The sequence below is a fragment of the Mus caroli genome, unplaced genomic scaffold, assembly GCF_978045245.1.
Source record: "Mus caroli unplaced genomic scaffold, Mus_caroli_1 scaffold_13, whole genome shotgun sequence".
Classification (NCBI taxonomy): domain Eukaryota; kingdom Metazoa; phylum Chordata; class Mammalia; order Rodentia; family Muridae; genus Mus; species Mus caroli.
The window spans coordinates 42,035,330-42,058,480 of NW_028227268.1; the positions used below are offsets into that span (position 1 = coordinate 42,035,330).

At 43.8% G+C, this 23,151-nt stretch overlaps 1 protein-coding gene across 3 annotated transcripts in view; it reads left to right on the plus strand.

Moving 5' to 3' along the window:
- The window catches only part of Myo1d (myosin ID), a 303,674-nt gene that overhangs the window by 172,787 nt on the left and 107,736 nt on the right, over nt 1-23,151 (plus strand). For all 3 annotated transcript variants that reach the window (XM_085829756.1, XM_021176177.2, XM_085829757.1), the window contains exons 17-19: nt 11,382-11,605; nt 19,388-19,532; nt 20,322-20,426. In XM_085829756.1, the coding sequence (XP_085685882.1) occupies nt 11,382-11,605; nt 19,388-19,532; nt 20,322-20,426 (474 nt within the window). The remainder of the gene's footprint in view (nt 1-11,381; nt 11,606-19,387; nt 19,533-20,321; nt 20,427-23,151) is intronic.

A 23,151-nucleotide genomic window follows, 5' to 3' on the forward strand; every position in this document is an offset into this window, starting at 1 on the left:
GACCCATGTAAAATGCTAAGAAGTTGGGTAGGGTACCTGTAATTCCAGCTGCTGAAGGCAAAAGGTAAGAGCAAGCTCACTAGGGAAACTAGCCACATCAGTAAGCTCTGGGTTTGATTGAGGAACCTTGCTCCAATGAATGAGGTAGAAGAACAAACAGTAAGGATGATTATCTGCATGGACACAGGATGAATACCAGTGCACTGTTTTCCATCGCCCCCTAGGCCATGGCAAAAGAGACCTTTGAGATAACGTGTATGCATTATCAGGAGCTGTTGGGGTCCGTGGTAGATTCCCTAGATGGTCAGCTTACCAGGGAAGAACCTGAAGCCTCTCCCTGCAGAGCCTGCCAGGGAGCTGTCCACCTCGCCAGTGCTGGATTTCTGAGCAGCAACCTTGCTCTGCAGTATTGGATACTTTATACAGTTGGAGCCTTTTAAAGGGGTTTGTAGTAAAACAATACTGAAAGACATGGTGGCATACACCTTTAATCCCAACACTCAGGAGACAGAGGCAAGTGGATCTCTGTCAGTACTAAAGCAGCCGGAGCTACATAGTGAGACTCCATGTTGAAAAAGAGCTAAAGTCAAGATGTAGGCTTCATGACACTTTCAATCAAATATATCATGTATTTTGACCGCATTCACTATTTCCCCCTTCTGCCCTCCTCCCTACTCATTTCCCTCCTCGTCCCAAATAGGCCCTTCTACATTTGTGTGTGTGTGTGTGTGTGTGTGTGTGTGTGTGATGTGGGATCACATTGTGTTTTTGTGAGTCTGGTTTATTTCATTTAGCATGTGATCTCCAGTTTCATTCATTTTCCTGCCAATGAGATCATCTCATTCTTTGTGATGGACTAAAATTCCATGTGTGTCTACACCATGTTCTGTGGCTGTGGACAGTAGGTTGATTTTGTGTCTCTACTACTAAGGATAATGCCTCAGTGAACAGAAGCAGGCATCACTGTAGCCTGCTAACTTAGAAGTTAGGGTTTTTAAGAAGTTAGTTGTTTCCAGGTACCTCAGGAATACTGAACCTTTCTTAAGCTAACCCAGGTATCTTGTCTTTCCTTTGTGCCCCCTCCAGAAGACACATGTACCTCACAGGCTTATTGAAGGAAATAAGACCTCCACAGCTTCTAGGAATATTTTATAAGTCAGAAAAGATTGAAAGAGAAAATAATCTAAATGCCAGTGTTTTATAAAGATACAAGGTATTTTCCAACTAATAGAGTAATAGAAATATAGCTTATATTTAGATGTGGGAACTTAAGTCGCCAGAAAGATAATTAGTGTTATTGCTGGAGTCTAACTCTGATACCTCTAGGTATATAGTAAGTGTTGTTTGTTCTTCTTCCTATTAAAAACAAGTTATTGTTGATGAATATTTAGTATCTCATTGGACCTGTATGCTAAGAAGTAAAATAATTACCAATTTCAAATATCATGTTGTTCCAAAATGGTGTTCACAGTTAATTCTTAGTTAACTTTCTAAGAGTGCTAGGTAGAAATTGCTCAGCCAATATTCAGTGTACTTTTTTCTTTTTTTTTTTTTTTTTGGTTTTTTGGTTTTTTTGAGACAGGGTTTCTCTGTATAGCCCTGGCTGTCCTGGAACTCACTTTGTAGACCAGGCTGGCCTCGAACTCAGAAATCCACCTGCCTCTTCCTCCCGAGTGCTGGGATTAAAGGCGTGCACCACCACGCCCGGCTGACTTTTTTCTTTTTTTTAGCGTACTTTTTCTATATTACAAAAATTTGAGTCATATATTTTCATTTATCAAAGCTATTTGCCAAAGTGAACTTTCACTTTCTTACGACAACTCTTCTTCTGATGTGTAATTCCTCGCAGCAGTCCATTGGCACACAATGAAGACAGCCCTAGGTAACAAAAGGAAACAAAAATCCCTTTATAACTGTAAGTTAAGCTTGTCAACAAACCCTGATGTGCCTTTGTGGTAAGTGCCATCATAGCTGCAGTGTGTAAGTCCCTCTTCGAGTCTGCCTCTATCTTACCATAACACTGTGAACCTCTTCTCATGAAAGCAGAACAACAAGGTTGTGTTCGTGCTGTAGAAAGAGAGCGAGTCAGTTGAGACATGGTAATTTGGGGGTTGCCTGCCTTTTACGTGAAGAGTGTAGACTAGGCTGTATTTGAAACCAGCACTCCTGTTGACTGTTAAGAAAGCTCAGGTCTCGTTCTCAGAGGGGAAATCAAATGAAGGGCACTGCCCTGCATAGGATCACTGGCTCCCAGTTGTGATCAGTTCTTGGAGTTAGAGCAGCCTGAGATACAATTTCAGTATGTACTGTAAGCTGCAGAGTACAAAACATCCGCCTGTCTGAACCACTAAGAGAATTAATGAGATACTGTGTGTAAATCACCTTACTCAGAGGCCAGCACAGGCCTGGCACTCTCTCCTTCCCTCCGTCTGCCAGCTGATGAGTCCAGTCTGTTCTTATGTGACGGACTAGGGTTGGATGAATAAGACTGATAGAAAACTTATCAAGGCGGATTATTTTCATCACAATATGTTTAAAGGCCCTAATCAAGGGGAGGGGATAAACAAAAGATCAGGATTTTTAAATAAAAGTAAGATCTACATTCTTAATTTTTTCTCCTTCCTCCTCAGATTCTAAGTGGCTTAGTATGAGTATAGCCCTGTGTAGTACTCTACATTGTAACTCCAGAAGAGAGTAAATAAGAATTAGTTTTGCATTCTTAATTTCCAATCTGTTTAACGAGCCTAAGCTCATTTACATACTCAAGCACTTATTTTCAGTTTGCTGCATATGCCCCCACCTGTGTTCAGAAAGCACAGATAAATAACACTTAGATCTTGCTGATTCAACTTTAATTTTTGTGCATTTATTGTTTGTGTGTTTATGTCTATGTGTGCCGTTGTACAAGTGTGGAAAACAGAGAACAGTCTTTGGGAGTCTGTTTTTTCCTCCCACCATGTGTGTTCTAGAGATTAACATCAAGTCCTCAGGCTTGGCAGAAGGCACCTTTACCTGCCGAGCCTCATTGGCCTACTACTTCAAGAGTGTGTGTGTGTGTGTGTGTGTGTGTGTGTGTGTGTGTGTGTGTATACACACCTATGTGGACACACACATATATAAAGACCATCTCACTTATGGAAAATTTGTTAGAAATACATCCTTTAATTTGTTCTTCTCTATCACTTAAAAATAATTTTGTTATTTTGAGATAATTATAGATTTATAGAAGACTTACAAGGTTAATATAAAGAATTTCTGTGCTGCCCCAAGTGTTAAATGCTTTTCCCATATTTGCTTTGTCATGTTTGTTCTTGGGTCTCTTTGCATATATCTATGTAAACATATACACAGAGACATAGCTGTATCAGATTTTTGTTTGTGTGTGCATATGCACTCGGCTATTTAAAGGGAATCCAGATATTATGTCTCTTCATAGTACTTCATCATGTGTTTCCTAAAAATGAGGACATTCTCTACCATAGTTATAAAACAGCTATAAAATTAGAAAATGTTGGTGTGGTTTTCTAAGGCGTTTACTCAGTTGAAGAAAACATAGGGGTTTTTTGTTTGTTAGTTTTTGTTTTTATTCACTTTACATCCCCATCACAGCCCCTCTCCCTCCTCTCTTCCCAGTTCCACCCTTACCAATCCCCCCCTTACCCCTCCTCTTCTCTGAGGAGAAGGTGAGCCCCCCCTTGGGTGTCACCCCACCCTGGAGCATCTAGTCCTGGCAAACTGGGTACATCCTCTCCCACTGAGGCCCAACCAGGCAGTCCAGGTAGGGGGTAAGGGGGGTCAGGGAACAGAGACCAAGACAGCCCCCCCCTTCCACTTGTTAGGGGACGCACATGAAGACCAAGCTGCACATTTGCTACAAATGTGTAGGGGTCTAGGTCCAGCTCCTCTATGCTCCCTGGTTAGTGGCCCGGGCTCTGTGAGCCCCCAAGGTCCCAGATTAGTTGATTCTGTGGATCTGCTCATAGTGTCTTTGACCCCTCTAACTTGCTTACTTCTATCCCCCACTCTTCCACAAGACTCCCCAGGCTTTGCCTGATGTTTGGTCGTGGGTCTCTGCATCTGACTGCATCCACTGATGGATGAAGCCTCTCAGGAGACAGTCATGCCATGTTCCTGTCCGCAAGCATACTAGAGCATCATTATTACTGTCAGGGGTTGGCTCTCTCCCATGGGATGGGTCTCAAGTTGGGGCAGTCATTGGTTGGGTGTTTCCTGAATCTCTGCTCCATCTTTATCCCTGCACATCTTGTAGGCAAGACAGATTTTAGATTGAAGGTTTTGTGGGTGGCTTGATACCCCCCTCCCTCTTCTAGTTGTCCTGCCTGGAAACAGGAGGTGGCCACTTCAGTCTCTATATCTGCCCCCCACTGGTAGGATTCGAAGCTAAGGTTGCCCTCATAGATTCCCCGTATCTTCTCCCTTACAGTAAGCTTGGTGGTAGAGGACAGAGAACCTTCCCACGTTTGTTTTTCTTGGTTTCTTTCCCTTTGCCAAAGTACCATGTTTTAGAGTGGTGCATTCTGATTGTGTTCAAATGCGGTGTCTGTATACAGAAATGTCTGTAGTCAAGTATGTGTTAAAAATATAAATATTATCTAATGTATATATCCAGAATGTCTCAAAGTATCTAATATGCTAATGTGAGTTGTAAACTTCCAAAATAGGTATTTCAGTGTACAGCTTTTCCAAATTTAATGAATAGTTAGTCCCCTTTTAAAGGGGCATTGTAAAAAGCCTATTTCAGAATTCACGATGGAAACTCTGCAAAAGAAAGACTTATCTCTGGCTGGTTCTGAGTTTTCAAGTATCTAGGGAACCGTTCAAAACTGAGATATTTTGTAAGCATCTGGCACTAAAGTGTAATGGGTAATTTTTTTTTCTTTAAGGAGGCAAAGTTGAAACATCCCAAGACACCACTTTGGATCATTTCAAACTCATAAGGCTTGACAAAAACACTATAGTTCTCTATCAAAAAGCAGTTTAGAGGTAGCCTTGACTTGAACGGTTGTAAAGGTAAATTATCAGTTTTGTACCTTTGCTCTCAAGAAACTAAAGCCAAACAAAAGCAAGGAGTCACTTCAATACCACAGAGTGTTTACTTTTGAACAAGATGGAGTCCGATATCAATCCCTCAGAATTACTGGGCCTGTTAACTAAAGCATTTTGTTTTCTTTTGTCTGCAAAATAACTGTAATTTTAGGTTTTGAAAGGGTTAATGTTGAGATTGACCAAAAGGTCAGTTGCTTCCTGAAATGGGAGTTGCAAGGAAACTGTCAGATCCTGTCATTGCCGTGCTGGAGTCACTGTGAGCAGCAGTGGCCTGCACACTACTGACAGCTAAAGGACCTGGGCAAGGCTGCATGCAAGTCTCAGACACCTGCCTGCTTAGTGCTCCAGACTCAGTTACCACAGCTCAAGGATGGACTCTGTGTGTGTGTGTGTGTGTGTGTGTGTGTGTGTGTGTGTGTGTGTGTGTGTGTGTGTTGGTGCATACATGCTGCCACATGTGTAGAAATCATGGAATAACCTCAGTTGTCAATCTTTACTATTAATCTTTGCCTTTCACCTTGTTTGAAACAGGGCCTCGTTGTTGTTGTTGTTGTTGTTGTTTTCTGCTGTGGGCACCAGGCTAGCTGGCCAGCAAGTGCCCAGGATTCTCCTGTGTCTGCCTGTCATCTCTGTGGGAACAGTGGGGTTACAGATGGCTGTGCTTCTGTATTTGCCTTTCTGTGGGTTGTGGGGTTCAAACTTGGGTCCTCATGCTTGCATGCCAAGCTGTTTGCCCACAGTGATCATGTCTAAATTCTCTTCTACCAGGCAGACCCTGCACCCCACTCTGTAACAATAGTTGGGCTCATCAGGACAGCTTATGATGATAGCCATTCACATGTACATTTCTGAATCTCCTTTTTTAAAATGGTTTATTGACTGACGATTTAGTCACCTCATTTCATCTTAGATTTCTCATAGATCATCTTAAAATATTATTAATTTATATGTAATACTGAGGGGCTATGTTTTAGGAATTATACTAAAAACATAAATTATATCCACTAGATTTTACCTTCTTGATACATACTAACCTGCCATTCTGATAAAAATGTCTTGAAATAGCACACTAGGCCTTTATTAATTTTGTTCCTCAAACAGATATTTTAGGAGAAGAGGAATATGTTTCTGTCTTTGAGCCTTGCTTTAAAATAACTCCTAAAGAACAATAGGATATATGTGACATGAAAGAAGAGGGGACTCCTTAGGGGGAGGAAGGAATGAGCGAAAGAGGGGGGACACAGTGGAGGATGAGCAGGATCGAAGTGTAATGCTCTGTGGGTGTGAAAGGGCCACAGTGAACCCCACTGCCTTGTGCACTCACCAAGAAAACCACTCGTAGAAGGGGCCAAATCAGACGGTCACATTCTAAATTGGATTGAATATGTGATTATCTGTGAGAAATTCTATGTGTTTTATGGTTTGCTCAAAGTTCAACCTGAGACTTCAATGTTCTCTCGTATCCACTACCATCCTTTAACAGGTAGACCCTGTCAAAGTAACTAAGATGAGCATTTAGAGTATAGAAATGGAGAAAGACCCTCTAAAAACCTTGTCTCTAGGCCAGAAAAGGGTAATGTCCACCTTTAACCCCAGCACTTGGGAGGCAGAGACAGGTGGATCTCTGAGTTCAAGGCCAGCCTGGTCTACAGAGTGAGTTCCAGGACAGCCGGGCCTGCACAGAGAAACCCTGTCTCGAAAAAACAAAAACAAACAAATGAAAAACCTACGTATGGAGGCTTAGGAAGCTAAATCTTGAAGAATTCTGGTTGTAGGAACCAAAAGAATGCCCACTTGAGAGAGTACTAGAAAGGTATGAGGTAGTGATTTGTACTAACCGTAAGACAGACCCACGCTGGTGACAAGAATAAAAGTAAAAAAAACAAAGCATGTGGGGCTCTGGGATGGAGAAAGGAAAGCTGGCCTCTTCTGACACTAAAGCAGAGGTTCCCAGTTAACCTGTAATGAGTGCCAGATATTACTCTGAAATGCCTGACCGCTGAGGAAGCATGAACCAAAGGAAAGATGCAGCAGCCAAATGGTGCTGGAAACCCCCTGTTAATGGTAGAGATTGTGTTTCTATCTCCCCTCTCCGCCCCCGGCCCCCACACAGCAGGGTAGTTCTAAACCTTAGATAAAACCACAAGGACAAGCAGAGCCTCAGTGCACATGACAGCAGACAAGAGACAGGAACTACCTTTGGAAGGGAACACGTGATAATTCCCCCAAGCAGGTGTCTGCATACAGCAGAAGCCACCCAATCATCTCCCAGAGCTGTGGGAAGAGCCAGGTACCTTGTCCATAGAGGAGCGAGACAGGCAACTGAGGAAAGAGGTTAGTAAGAACTGCATAAAGGGGGCTCCTTTCGGACACCAAGAAGCTGGTGGCTCCCTCTCTTTCTCACAGATTCACCAAGTTTACCATTCTGTTTAAAGTCCTGGGCTTGGGGACATCAGACTCAGAAGGTCAGGCACAATACTGAATCCAAGGATATTACATGAAAGAGTAGATACTGAAAAGTCAGACACACATCTCCCATACCTTCCTCTCACTCAGAGAAACCTAGTAGCAAAGAGACACAGTTACATCCTAGAGTCCCTGACAAATAGCGAGTCCCCAGCCGAGTCATACACTGAGGGAAAGTGAGATGCTGTGAAATAGGAACCATGTGCCTTTCATGGAATCTTCCACAAGCAAGGATGAGCTCCCTCCTGAGTGACTGCAGCATCCTTGGCATTGTCATAGCCGTGAGACGTGGCAGTGAGCAAAGAGAGAGGGACGTGAGCAGTGCTCCGGCATGTCAGCAGCATGGTCTGTTAGAGTGTGCTGAGAGAGGAGACAAGATTGACCAAGGAGCAGAGGAGTCGCCTACAGGAGAAGGAGAGTGGGGACAAGTGGAACAGGATAGTGGCAGCTGAACAAGCCCAGAGTAAGAAAGTCACCCAGGTAGCATCTGGAAGATCATCCCAGACAGGGAAGAGCTAGCATGAAGGCCTGAAGGGAGGGACCCTGGCTAGTTCCGGGTGCAGCAGGGAAGCTAGTGTGTCTGGGACAAGCCAGGAAGAAGAGGGGCAGTAGGAGATGGGGACAGACAGGGAGGAGTATCAGGCAGCCATTGGAGGAACATTCATTATGCGAAACATAAGGACACATTTGGAGGCAGAAATGTGACATAAATAGATTACATGCTTCTGTGTGGAGATTTGCTCAGTACTGTCCTGGCGCCCTGGGTAGTGTGCTCAGTACTGTCCTGGCGCCCTGGGTAGTGTGCTCAGTACTGTCCTGGCACCCTGTCCCTGTGGGATGCTCCTGCTTTCCCTCTGTCCTAAAAGGCTACTGGCCCTTTCCTGCGGCTCTGTGCTCCATGCTGTCCCCACCACTTCACCAGGACACTTCTCTAATCTCTGGTGAACCAGCCTAACCCCATCTTAAGGTCAGTAGCCATTTTGTTACAAGGTCAAAATAAGTTCATTTATGTTTACTGGAAAACTTGAGTTCCACCTTGCCTCAACTCATTTTCCGGAATTTGGCATGTTTTATACCCTACACCCTGGCCTCTGCTCTCACAGGATGTTCTGTCAGGTTCCTACATGACATTCCTTGGAAACCTCTCAGCCTTGCAGTCTGGGGACTATAAAAACCCCACTTCTCCTATGTTTGGTGCTGGCCTTCCTAACTTTTGTTTTTTTATTTTTGAAACAAGATCTCATTTTTAAAATATTTAAATGCTTCTTTCTTAATTTTTGAGATAAGGTCTCCTTATGTAACCTAGGTTGGCCTTGAACTCACTATAAAGAATTTCTGATCTTCCTCTAAATCAGAACTTATTAAAATGCTTTTACATGGACATATAGTGGTTCACATGTGGAATCCCAGCACTTGGGAGACGGCAGCAGGATTCTGTGGCTGAGCCTGCTGCTCTGAGAAGTGTCACTGGTTACTTGGTGGGCCTTTGTGACATTTGGTGAAAGGGAACATTGATATACTAAGAAGGTAAAGGAGCGGTTTAGAAATTGTACCTGGAGTTCTAAACTACGAGTGAAGGCAAACACATAAGGTAATGGGAGAATAATCATACTCCCTTATACAACAATAAGCCCATTTTATATGCTATACATAATTTAATGCAATACATATGTGTGTGGATATGGTATGCATAATAAACACTGAAAACTGTTTTGACAGCTGTTGAAGTGACAGCAGGATGAGTGTTGGTGAGACAGGTAAATGCCCAGGTTTTGAAATTTGAACAGAACATACATGCATAGTATTGGCAGATATGACATTAAGTCCTAGAAGAAGCAGCTAAAATAGTTTGTGAAGAACAAGCATGCAGGATGGGAAAGTAAGCTCAGGTGACAGGGAAAGGGTTACTTACTGTCTTTTAAGCTAAGCATTTTTTTATACTATTTTTTTCAACAATCTAAAATCTAGATAAGCCAGCTACACAAACGGAACAAGTGAAGCCTGTCCTTAAAAAGCACTTCCGGAATGCTTTCACCGTTTCCAACCAAAACTGTTTTAATAAAAAGCTTTACAAAATGCTTCTTGGAAATTAGAAGATTGGCTTTGTATAAAGTGGGCACCAGAGAATCTCAATTTTCTCCCCCCTCTGAAAAGCAAAGCCACAAACAGTAGGGAACTTGAAGTGTGTTTTGTCTAAGAAATTGAATCACACACTTCCACCCTCTAATTGTGTTCCCTTTGGTTTCTCAAGATACGAAAGAAGGGGCCTTTATTTTAGCACTCGGGTGGGGGCGTAGCACAGCCATCTGCACAGCACATTCAGCTACAGGAAGGAGCCGCTGAGACTAAAAAGGGTTCTGTTCCGTGCCACGTGAGAGCACAAGATGGTTTTCATTGCCTCATTGTCTTCCAGTACTGGTGATATGTGAACCCCAGATTGCCATCACACACGTTGCTCACACACCACGTTTCCCTTATGTATTGCGGGTTTTCTTGACCCATCGGGCTCCCTTGATAACCTCCTCCCATGTGGTCTGCAAACAAATCTGTGCGCTTGCTCACGCCGCGCCACAGGCTGCAGAGGGAGAATGTGCCAGCACACAGTGAGCACTCAGCTGCAGGAAGACAGCCTCACAACAGCTAAATGGAGGAGCTGGTGCAAGTGTGTCTCAGGAGAATTCAGGGAGCACAGATGGGGATTCAAGAGGAATTACAGGAACCCTGGAGGAGGCTGGAGAAGCCATCCCTACTGTGGGCTCTGAATTCACGGGGTTGAAACCAGAGAGAAATAACACAAGCCACCTAAGGATAGGACTGGGTGATTAAGGCACAGAGGTGAATAGCAAGGGATCTGGGGGTAGCGTTCGGCAAAGAGAGTATGGTTAGTCATCTGAGGTCGCAGAGCCTCTGTGGCAGAAAAGAACAGAAAAGGGCACATACTGGAAACAGTAGGGAAGAAAGCAAATTCAGTGATTGAGAGAATGAGTCAGAGAAGGGCCCTTCATCAGTCAAAGATTACATTAAATTCGGCGTTCTCAAAAGATTGTAAACTAGGAGTACCTGGGTACAGGAGCTTGAAAAGATCTAAGTATCTCTGACGTGATGCCTGGACAGATTTGGTGTTTGTATATTGTCTGATTATCGAGTGCTGAAGCCCAGGGGAACTTAATGAGATACTGATGGTCTCTTCTGCCCTCTCCCCAGGAATGAGTGTATCGTGCCTAGGAAAAGCTGGAGCGTGTAAATCCACTTAGCACCGGTGTGCTATCTGTGTGAAGCCGCATTTCTGAAGCACTGTAGATGCTAACGGCATTTGGCTCTGACTCATCTTACTTGACTTCAGCTTTCCTAAAATATTTATCCATCTACAGATACTTGCATTTTGGTTTCCTTCATTTTGTGATAATAAAGTTAAAACAAAACTGCTTTAAATACCACACACACTTCTCTATAAAATTATGATTGGCTAGGGAGTGGGGGTGAGGGGGAACGTCCGTGATTCCTCACGCCATCTATTGGCAGCAGATGGAATAGACAGGCTTTGTCTCTTTTTGGTGGTGGTGGTGGTGGTGGTGGTGGTGGTTTTAAGTGTATGTTAGTTTGTTTGAGACACATTTTCTCTATGTAGTTCTGGCTGTCCTAGAACTCACTCTTTAGACCAGGCTGGCCTTGAACTCAGAGATCTATGTGCCTCTGGCACACACCACCACCCACCACCCCTGCATTGATTTTTACTGCAATCAGGTTACCAGCTGAGCTGGTTAAGCCGAGGAACCATCTGTAATGCCAAAGTCACCTACTACTTAGTCAGCCAGCAATGTTTTCAGTTTCCTTTCTCTCTCACGAAGGTGTGGCGTGGCACCCTGGCCCGCATGCGGTACAAGAGGACCAAGGCAGCTCTGACAATAATCAGGTACTACAGGCGCTATAAAGTGAAGTCGTACATCCACGAGGTGGCCAGACGATTCCACGGTGTCAAGAACATGAGAGACTACGGGAAGCATGTGAAGTGGCCAACCCCACCAAAAGTCCTGCGGCGTTTCGAGGAGGCCCTGCAGTCGATTTTTAATAGGTAAGAACTTGTTGGCAAGTGCCACATTTCCTATCTGGTAGCATGCTCCCAAATCCTGGGCCATGGTAGTGGCTCAGCTCTCTGCTGTTATGATGCCTGACTCTCCCTCCGCCTTGAGTTTGATCGATTTGTTTTCAAAGGGCATCTGCTTACCTCTCAAAGTAATGGAACTGTCAGCATATTTTTCCTGTAGCACTTGACAGCATCATGCCACAACATCCAAATGCCTGGATCTAAGCCACATTTAAGATAAACTACCAGCATGCTGTCCCCACTTCCTGTCATTAGCAAAAAACCATAAATAACTTTCTTAAAATCAACACACATAATAAACTCGCAGGTCACCTTGATCCTGTCAGGGCAGCGGCTCTTGGGCCAGCTGTGCCTGAGGCTTAGAAGAGTTCCTACAGCCCTGTCACCCTGGACCCACCAGAGAATCTGTTTGATGGAACAGAGCGTGGGCCAAGGTCTTTAACGTGTAGGTTCCTAGGTGGCTTTAAAGTGTAGCCAAGGGAGAAAACAACTATGACCTGTCCTGAATCTGAGACTGTCTTTGCCTTCTCATATTTTTAGCTTATTTGTTGACAGCATGTACACAGCAGAAACAGTGGTCATGCAGTGTCTTCAGATAAGTGGCTCCAGACTCCCTGGAGACACCAGAATCCACAAGTTCTCAAGCCCCTAATGAAGAGTGCTGTAATTCATTCTCTCTCTCTTTCATTCTTCCTTCCTTTCTTTTTTTCTTTCTTCCTTCCTTCCTTTCTTCCTTTTCTTTTCCTTTTTCATTTTTTTCTTTTTTCTTTTCTTTTCTCTTCTCTTTTTGACAAGCTCTCTCTATTACATAACTCTGACTGTCCAGGAATTTTCTTTGTAGACCATGCTGACGTTGAACTCACAGAGATCCACCTGCTTCTGCCTCCCAAGTGCCAGGATTAAGGCGTGCACCACAATGCCCGGCCAGTTTGTGGTACTTTGGTTTATTTCTAATACATAATACAATATAAATATTTTGTATATGGTTGTTATTATTGCCGTATTGTTTAGGGAATAATCAGAAGGAAAATCTCTACATGTGTTCAACAGAGTTACAACCATTGATGTCCTAACTATAGTAGCCATCTGAGGCCAGCTGAACCCAAGGATGCAGATCCTATAGATAGGACGTGCTGATAAAATCTAGTGCTGTCTTAGCTCCATCATCTAGTGGCATTAACCAAACTAGAAGCTCCCTAATGTAGTCATTTAATATAATTTCCTTTTAAAAACACTGCTTGACCTGGGTGTGGTGGCACACGCCTTTAATCCCAACACTTGGGAGGCAGAAGCAGGTGGATGTCTGAGTTTGAGGCCAGCCTGGTCTACAGAGTGAGTTCCAGGACAGCCAGGGCTACATAGAGAAACCCTGTCTCAAAAAACAAAAACAAAAACAAAAACAAAAACAAAAAAAATACTGCTTGACTTCAAATTGTATGATGAATTGGACTTTTGACTTCTTTAGAGTTGACACTACATTGATAGACTGTGTGCAAAAATAGAGAAGTCACATGACAGAAAACTCATGAATATGTATCTCATTTGTACTTTATAAAAACTATATGATACAGACCTGATGGTGCAACCCCATAGCTGCTTAGGGGGCTGTAGTGGGAGGATCACAAGGTCAAGGCCAGTTTGGGTAACTTAGACTCTACCTCGAAAGGTTAAGCAGGGGGCAGGGGAGGGGGCTCTTGGTATACAGCTCAGTGGTAGAATACTTGCCTAGGACTAGGCCTTGATTCAATAATTCAATCCATAAATCAACCCAGTGCCATAAAAGGGGGCCCACAAAAGGGATAAAAATATAAAATTAGAACATAAAGGCACAACTCTGTCAAGCCTTAGCTCTCAGACACAATACTGAAAGTATAAGCCTTCAGTCTTGGCGAGCATTTCATACATTTTCATTAACACTACCTCCTGCCTGGGTGTTTTATATATTTCAAAAGTACTTAAGCTCCTTTTAAGTTCATATTTATTTCTAAGTGAGAAATATGCTTATATATAAAGTTGAAATCCACCATACTCTTCATTCCTGTTTTCTTTCTTTCTTTTGAGATAACCACTCTAGCAATATTGTTAATACCCTTCCAAACTTCTGCCTTTGCTTTTTTTAGTGCAAGTGCACATGCAGGCGCACGCGCGCGCGCACACACACACACACACACACACACTGTAAAAGGCAGCACCATAGAGGGATAAGGAATCCAGATCCCAGAACCTGGTTCATATGTTGGCTTTCTCTGGACTGGCCATGTAACTTTGAGTAAATTAGTTAACTTTTATGTGTGTATGTATCTCAGGCTAAGTTGTAACTTGCTATATAGCAAGGTTGACCTTTGACTTCTGATCTTCCTGCCTCCCATTCCTGAGCACTGGGATTACATGTGTGCATTAGGACTCATGTGTTGCAGCCATCAACTGCCAGTAGCTTCTTAGCTAGAGGTAGGCCCTCATGAGCCCCTCCATCCACAGTGACATTCTGACCAGCGTGGCCTTGTGCAGCTCATGAGTTCAGTGGCCCTGTGGTACCCAGGAGACAGTGCCTAACAGGACTCCTCTTCCCTCTCAGCTCGACTTCCCCCCACCCCTTCCTCTGCAGTGCTCCCCGAGCCCTGGGAGGAGGGAGTGTATAGCTGTCCCAATCAGGGATGAGCATTCAAAGTCACTTTTTTTCATTTCTTGACCAGTTATAAATATCTGCATTAGCCACTACCCACTGCAAAAAGAAACTTTTCTGACTGAAGTTGAAAGCAGCAAACCTATGGGTATAAATATAAATATTTAGGAAGCAATTTGACAACATGACTTTAAAAAAAAAAAACAGTAACAGTAGGTTCTCCTCTAGGGTCTATTGCCTCCCCAGCCACAGGCTTTTGACAAAGTTTACAGTGGTATATAGGGATAAATTCCCTCCTGTGGAAAATGCCTCAAATCTAATCAGAAAGTAGTTGGTGGCCTCCGTATAATAGTCATACCATTTGGATTAGTAGGCACATCTTGCCTAGCAGGTTAATAGTGCAGCATGCAGGATCCCATACTGGGTAAGACCACTGATGTCTTTTCTCCCTGTGGCCTGCTTAGCACCTTCTAGCACTGTAAAAGCCAGCCATCGAGGAGGAGGAGGAGGAGGAGGAGGTTCCCGTCAGGCCCAAGTTCATTCTCTATGTCCTGCAACCAATGTATGTGGTATTTTCAGCAATAGGGTCACCAGCTAATTATGGTGGGCAGTCTTGAGAATCAGCTGCAGCCTGTGTTATTGGAGGGACTGGCTGGAACCTCCTTCATTGATAATTCATAGGATGGTGACCCATACCTGGCACTGAGATTTTGCATATCTTCTGTGAATAGCATTTCTACACATACAGGGTTCTTTCATTCAAACTACCTTTTTAAATGTATTTTATTATTTTATTTATTAAATTAGCTTACAAAGTAGTACATCTTTGGTTGTGGTTAGCCCATCCCCCAGTTAACCCTGTAGCTCCCCATGCACCCCCTTTGCTTTCCTGACCCACATATTCTCCTACTCTCCTCTCCCCACTAACACCTACCCCACCACAGTCATTTCCGGCTTCCTGACCTCTGCAGGTATCCATGTTAACTGTCTAAATCTAAAAACGGAACACTGAGATCCAGATATGAAAAAGAACATGGATGTTTGCCTTCTGAGTCTGCCTTCTCGCAGTGCAATGTTTTCCAGTTCCATCCACGTTGCTACAGATTTCAGAATTTCATTTTTCTTTATACTTGAATAAAGTGTGTGTGTGTATGTGTGTGTGTGTGTGTAGTGTGTGTGTGTGCGCGTGTGTGCACGAGTGTGAATACACCACATTTCCATTATCTATGCATTGTTGGGCATCTGTGTGGTCAGAGGCAGGGTCCTATGGGTGTGGCCTGTGGGTGTGGCCCAGGCGTGGCCCAGCGTGTGCATCTGGTAACTCTAAAACTTCTACACTGATTTTTCCATAGTGGCTATACCAATGTATACCCCTGTTTAAAATTTTTGATGACTATAAATGATTGTGATTAATTTCAGATTGTACTCTGGCCTGAGCAGGCTTCCTTTTAAATTCTAATGTTTTGTTTTAAGTCCAGAACTGATTAATTTGTATAAAATTAAATTTACTCATCCAACAAATATTTACTGAACACCTGGTGTTTTGCAGGCACTAACCAGGCCTCCAGGGATACAGAGATGATTGGGAAGAGTAGGAAGGACAGCCCCACCTGCTCACAAGGGTCACTGTGGATGAACACGTGGGATACTGTTTGTGCGCTCCCTCCCTTATGCTTGCGCGCTCTCTCCCTCCCTCTCTCCCTTTCTCTCTCTCTCTCTCTCCTTCCCCCCTCCCTCTCTCCCTTTCTCTCCCTCTCTCTCTCTCCTTCCCTCCCTCTCTCCCTTTCTCTCTCTCTTTCTCCTTCCCTCCCTCCCTCCCTCCCTCTCTCCCTCTCTCTCTCCTTCCCTCCCTCTCTCCCTTTCTCTCTCTCTCTCTCTCTCTCTCTCTCTTTCTCTCTCTCTCTCTTCCCTCCCCCACCCCCTGAATGAATCTTGCCATTTATATTCATCTAGTCAGGCAAACTTTTTCTGTAAAGGGCCTACAGTATTTTAGGCTGTGCAGGCTACAGGCTACATATGGTCTCTCACATACTCTTTGTTTTGTTAAACATGTAAAAATGTAAAAGATTCTTCCTAGCTCACAAGCAGTATAAAAACAGACCTTGAGCCAGATTTGAAACAAGCTGTAGTTTATGGACTCCTGGTCTTGAATGTTTTGTTCTGTGGAATTCTATGAGATGTGTGGTAAAGAATTCCAGTGTGACTGTGGGGTTTCCCTTTGTCTTTCTGGAATCTCCATGTGTGTAAATTGTGTTATTTTATTTTCTCTGTTTACTTTTTGTTGTTGTTGTTGTTTCTTCCTTTGAGACTCAGTCTCACATAACCTAAACTCAGACTCCATTACGTAACCAATGACCTGGATCATCTGATCCCCCTGCCTCTGCCTCTGCCTCTGCCTCCCAGGTGCTGGGCTGTGGCCATGGGTTATCATGCCTGGCTCTTCCGGCTTTGTTTTTGTTTTTGTTTTTTTTAATATTTATTTATTTATTTATATTTATTGAATGTATGTAACTACACCGTAGCTGTCTTCAGACACCCCTGAAGAGGGCATCAGATATCATTAGGGATGGTTGTGAGCCACCATGTGGTTGCTGGGATTTGAACTCAGGACCTTCAGAAGAGCAGTCAGTGCTCTTAACCGCTGAGCCATCTCTCCGACCCCCTGGCTCTTCCTAATTGTATTAAGATGATTCCTTTTCCTCACAGTAACGTTTTGTGGCTAAGATTTTTTTGGTCCTTTTCCTGTCACTGAGGTAGCTGGTCTTTATGACTGCAGCTGTTGTTGCCTAGCCAAACTTATGTATTGTAGCTTGTATGACCAGAATAAGAAGTCATGTGGCTCTCACCATGGCTGAACAGGCCAGATGCCTGAAGCCCAAGTGTGCTTCTGTGCTGAAAGCCTACATAGTCAGGTGTGAGCCTTGTCTTGGGCCACTGTGGGAAATAAAGCAGAGACAGGGCGGCCAGGCGCATGGGTAGGAAAGAGCACAGTCAAGAAAATCTCTCCTACCAGCAGTATAATCTGAAGCTCCAGGGCCCACTGGGGCAGTTGTTGGGGAAGTCACTTAGTGCTGTGGGGCTTGCTTGTCACCAGTGTCCTTAACTTTGACCACTGTAGCTCTTCTATTCTCTTTAACAAAGACCTCAGAGCAGTCTGAGTCATATGGGCACTGGTAAGCCATCGAATTCAGAGGGGGGCTCACACTGTAGTGCTGAGCCTTTGTGATTTCTTTAGTGTGTTGTGATCTACCATGGCTGACCCTACCAACCATGACTCATTACAGCTGTCACCTCCTGCCCTTGCTCCCAGCCCCTGCCACTCAGGTCTCAAGATCTTCTGGGTCTTGCCATAAAACCTATTCCTGGGAGTTCATCTCCTTGCATGAGCACACTGTGAGCTGCTTCTCATTAGCACCTGCTCGTTTGCCAAAAAGGCCTCACAGGCAGTATATTGGCATCCATCCCCTGTCCCTGTAGTATCTAGGTTTTCTCTTATTCTTTCATTACTTGGCTATTTCATTGGAAAATTTTTATTTTCGGTGAAACTTATTCTAGTGTTCCATAGGGACGTAGTTTGGGAATCACTGGCCTTGACGATTCATTCAATTGAAGACAGTTCACTGACTTAGCCTCCTGGATTGGCACTACCGACCATAACACAGCAAGAGAACAGATGTGTCCTGCGATACAGAGTTGTTGCTGGGAGCATAAAATTCTCCTGCTGTTCTTCTCAGCCAAGAATACTCTTGCTTTATGTTTGCAGATACTGATGCCAAAAACAAATAAAACCCTTGGAGTCATCCTTACACTTCCTCTTCCCCAGCAAGCTAATCCATCTGTAAATACCACTGGCCCTTCCACCAGAATGCATCTAGACTCACACTTACCTCTGCTTCCATCACTGCTTCCCTGGCCTGATGCACATTCCTCTGGTGTGTGTTTTAAAGAAATAGCCTCCCAACAGGTTTTCCTGACCCTAGCCTACGGCAATGACAGTGGTTCCTAGGTCATCTAGTCTCTGTGCAGAACCCTCCAGAGCTGTCTCACCTCATGCAGAGTAGAAACCGGAGGCCCAATAATGCCCTCATGACTATGTGGATTCATTTAGTCCTAGCTCTCCCTCTGACCTCTTCTCTTCCTTTCCCTATCCCACACTACTTCACCTTCTCAGGATCGCAGGTTTCCCTGGTAACTCACTGAACAGTTCCTGTCTCAGAACCCTTGCCTTACTGTGGTCCCTCCATATGGCTGGCTTCCTCCTTATGGCCCTATCATCTATCCTTACCAGAGGACCCTCCCTAACCACCCATGTAAGCACCATCACACCCGCTTCTTCCTTCCAAGGCAATCTGCCCTCCTTCCTTGTTTCCCTACACAGTAGCTATTCATCCCCATCACACACCCGCATAGTTTTTGTCTGTTACTCTTAAAAGCACCCAGAAGAAGGCTCCTTGGGCTGTTTTGCTTATAGCACTGCTTCCCCTATGCAGAAAAGGACCTGGACTTCCATGTTGCCTAGGACATGGTTGGATGAATGATGAATCTGTGTTTATGTGATGTAATAATAAACACAGGTTGAGTGTCCCATATTGAAGATACTTGGGATCAGAAGTGTGACTTTGAACTGTTCAGACCTTAGAATCTTTACACAGATCATGCTGGTTGTGCTGAACTCAGGAAGGTTTGGACTTCAGAGCTCTTAGGATATTAGGTTGTTTTGTGCCCAACTGATATTGTAGAAGCCAGAAGCCACGGAGTTCTAGTCACTTCAGAGCACACAAACAAAGAAGTTGTTACAAAATTTTTGGCTTCAGGAAACAATATTTTAGCAACTTCTGTAAAGGATTGATAATCATTCCCCTCCCTTTTTTATTTTTTATTTTTTGGTTTATTGAGACAGGGTTTCTCTGTGTAGCCCTGGCTATCCTGGAACTTACTCTGTAGACCAGGTTGGCCTTGAACTCAGAAATCTGCCTGCCTCTGCCTCCCAAGTGCTGGGATCATTTTCCCTTTTTTTATTTTTGGCACAATATACAGTTACTTCATGCTATTTAATGATAGCTTGAAACACTTTGGGGAGTGGGATGAGTGTCTAAAGCCTATACATCTTGTTTATTTGCTTGTAGATGGAGAGCATCCCAACTCATCAAGACCATACCTGCATCAGACCTTCCCCAGGTCAGGGCAAAGGTTGCAGCCATGGAGATGTTGAAAGGTCAAAGGGCAGACCTTGGGCTCCAGAGAGCCTGGGAAGGCAACTATCTTGCTTCGGTAAGTCCAGAAGAATAGTCCGAATTCCTGCAGCTCTGCAAAGAAAGAATGTTTCCTAAGAATTTTCAGAATAGGGGTGGATGTTTAAGGCCTGGGTTCTAGCCTCAGCACTGTGAAGCAAATTAATACCTTATAGAGAAACTAGGTAATTTCTCTGAGGTACTGAATTAAAAGATCCATTGCTTGATGCATCATCTACTTTGTAAAGGGTTATAGTACATATATTAGCATACTCTAGAGCTTGACCACTTCAACCTCTATTCAGAAGCCTCTCTACATAGCTCCTGCTGTCCTGGAACTCACTGTGCAAACCAGACTACAAGAGATCCCCCTGCCTCTGCCTTCTGAGTGCTAGAATCAAAGGTGTGCACCACCACACCCAGCTTCAGCAGCCATTTTTATTTATTTATTTTTAAGATTTAAATATTTATTTTATACATATGAGTATACCACCATTGCTCTCTTCAGTCACACCAGAAGAGGGCACCAGACCCCATTACAGATGATTGTGAGCCACCCTGTGGATGCTGGGAATTGAACTCAGGATCTCAGGAAGAACAGTCGGTGCTCTTAATCACTGAGCCATCTCTCCGCCCCCATTTTTAATTATAAACTTTATATTATTCTCAAGGCTGTAGCTCCTCTTCTCTTTTACTGCCCAATTTAACGTTTTGATAGGCGGGAAGATGAAAGGATGCATGTGAAGCTGTGTAGGTATAGTTGTCACGCAGTAGACGGAGGGAGCACCTACAGTCTAAGAATTCTCTTGCTGTTCCCTTGTTCCTTCAGAAGCCAGACACACCTCAGACCTCAGGCACTTTCGTCCCAGTCGCTAATGAGCTGAAACGCAAGGACAAGTATATGAACGTTCTCTTTTCCTGTCACGTCCGGAAGGTACGTAGCTCTTGAACCAGACTATCCTGGAGAGAGAGGACTGAGAGGAAACTCAGGTGTGGGCCTCAGTGAAAACCAGCAGTGCCGTACAGCTGAGAGCAGCCCAGGGCGCAGCCCAGGGAGCCCCTCATCTGTGCTTGGAGCCTGACTGGACAATTTAGAGTTGTGTCAATAAAGCCTCCCTGAGGGAGGAGGATAGTCTTGGATAACTTTTTTTTTTCCATCTATGTTTCTGAGACAGGGTCTTATAAAGTCAAGGCTGGCCTCAGAATCGCTGTGTAGCCAAGGGTAGGCTGGAGCGCCTTCCTGTCTCCCTGTCTCTGCCTCTCCAGCACTGTATTCAGATGTGTGCCACTTTGCCCAGCTTGATCAGCGTTCCTTTTGTAAACAGCTTTGGTGTGTCCTTCAGGCCATGGGTCTGTGTTTTACTACATGCATGTCCTTCACAGCAACTACGGGTCGGCTCTTTATTGAGTGGTTATTTACACAAGTATCATTGCTGCTTTTAAAACTAGATTTGCAGACTGGGGAGATGGCTCAGTGGGTAAGAGCACTGACCGCTCTTCCAAAGGTCCTGAGTTCAAATCCCAGCAACCACATGGTGGCTCACAACCATCTGTAATGAGATCTGATGCCCTCTTCTGGTGTGTCTGAAGATAGCTTCAGTGTATCACATGATGGCTCATAACCATCTGTACAGCTACAATGTACTCATATACATTAAATAAATAAATCTTAAAAAAAAAAGGACAAAAAACTAGATTTGCAGGAGCTGGAGAGATGGCTCAGCAGTTCGAGAACCTTCTGGTCTTCCAGAGAATCTGAGTTTGGTTCCTAGCACCTGTGTCAGGCAGCTCGCCAATTGTTACTCCAGCTCCAGGGGCATTTGATGCCTCTGGCCTCCAATAGGCACATGTGCTCGCAGACATACATATGCGTAATTTAAAAATAAATATTTAAAAAATACAACCAGAAGAAATAAGAATTTTTATTTAAAAAGAAGCTTATTAAATAATCTCAACATAATTCCATATATGGATGAAATCATGCATTGGCTTAACAAAAGGTACTGTTGTCAATATAGCACCATAAAAAGAAAAATTCAAAAAGTTAGCAAAAACCTCAGAAAAAGCACTTTGTCTCAGATCTTAAGAAAAATATTGGGCTGGAAAGATGGCTCAGTGGTTAAGAGCACTGACTGCTTTTCTAGAGGTCCTGAGTTCAATTCCCAGCAACCACATGGTGGCTTACAACCATCTGTAATGGGATCTGAGGCCCTCTTCTGGTGTGTCTGAGGACAGCTACAGTGTACTCATATACATAAAATAAATAAATCTTTAAAAAAAGAAACATATTTAGTTCCATTGTATGATTCAGATCAGAGTGATAAAATGTGAGAGACGTTGAAGTCATAAAGAAATCAAAACTCAGTTGTCCAAGAAGATACAGACAAGATTATTGAGGCAATTATTAGCATTCTATTTTATATATTCAAAAAGCTTGAGGAAGGATTGGACATGTTTAATAATTACATAGAAGACTCTTAAATGATTTACAGTTACATTTATAAACGTGAGAGAATATGTGGTCAATAAGACTAACAGTAGGTTAGACTTTGCAGAAGAAAGGTTAGTGGCTTTGGACTGGAATGGCTCAGATGGCAAAGGTGTTTGCGGCCCAGTGCTGGTGTCTTGTGAGGTCAATCCCTCAGACCCAAGGAAAGGTGAAAGAAGATAAAGGAGGCCACAATGGTGTCCTCCAGCTTCCACACATGCACCTTCAGCACAAGTGCAGGATAAATATAAACTGACATAAAATAAACCTCATTTATAAGATTTATTAAGATCTTAACTGCATAAAATAGATCTTAAAACCAAAAGAAAGGGAGAAGAGGCTAAGAGTGTGGGGCTCCATGGAGGAGCACTTGCCTAACATGTTAAGGACCTGAATTTCACTCCCCAGAATTTGTCAAAAAAAAAAAAATTACTAACAAAAATCCCAATGAATACAAATTTGAAAATGTGTGACAGGGAACAAAGAATAAATGGGACAAATAAACTGACAGATGACAAATTTAAGCCTAACCTTATTGACCATCATAATAAATGTTAGTGGTCTAACCACCCCCATTAAAGGGAAACCCTGTGCCTTCCCGCGGAAGCTTTGACCATCCGGGAAGCTCTCCAAACTCCAGAGTTCCTGGAGGTTTCATCCTGTAGGCAGGCTTGTTTAAGCCACTGCTAGCTGGTAATTAGCTTAGCCCCGAGCCTTAGCCTTTTCCCCTCCCTCTGAAGGTGGTTGCTGGGAAGAGCTCCTGAGTGAGAGAGGGTTCAGCCTTCTACTCAGGCCTTGATCTTGGCAGCCAGCCTCCATGACTCCCATTACGAGGGGTTTGCAGACTTTGTATTGGGAGCCGGAGGCAGTAGGACAGTTGGACATTCAGAATCTGAAACACTGTGAACCCTGACCATCTTGAGTGCCGGCATGACATTCAGAATGCTTCAGATTTCACACATGCAGCCTGAACATTCTGAGGAAGAGTTCAAATCCAAGTGATATGCACAGGACAACAACTTACACTGAAGCAAATATCATTGAGGAAAGTTCGTAGTATCATCAGCTGGTCGCCACATTCCAGACGTGAGTTCTGAGCTCTGAAACCCAGGAACTCCATTTTATTGATTATACTTAAGGCTAATCACACAATCAAAAGGAGGCTTTTGTT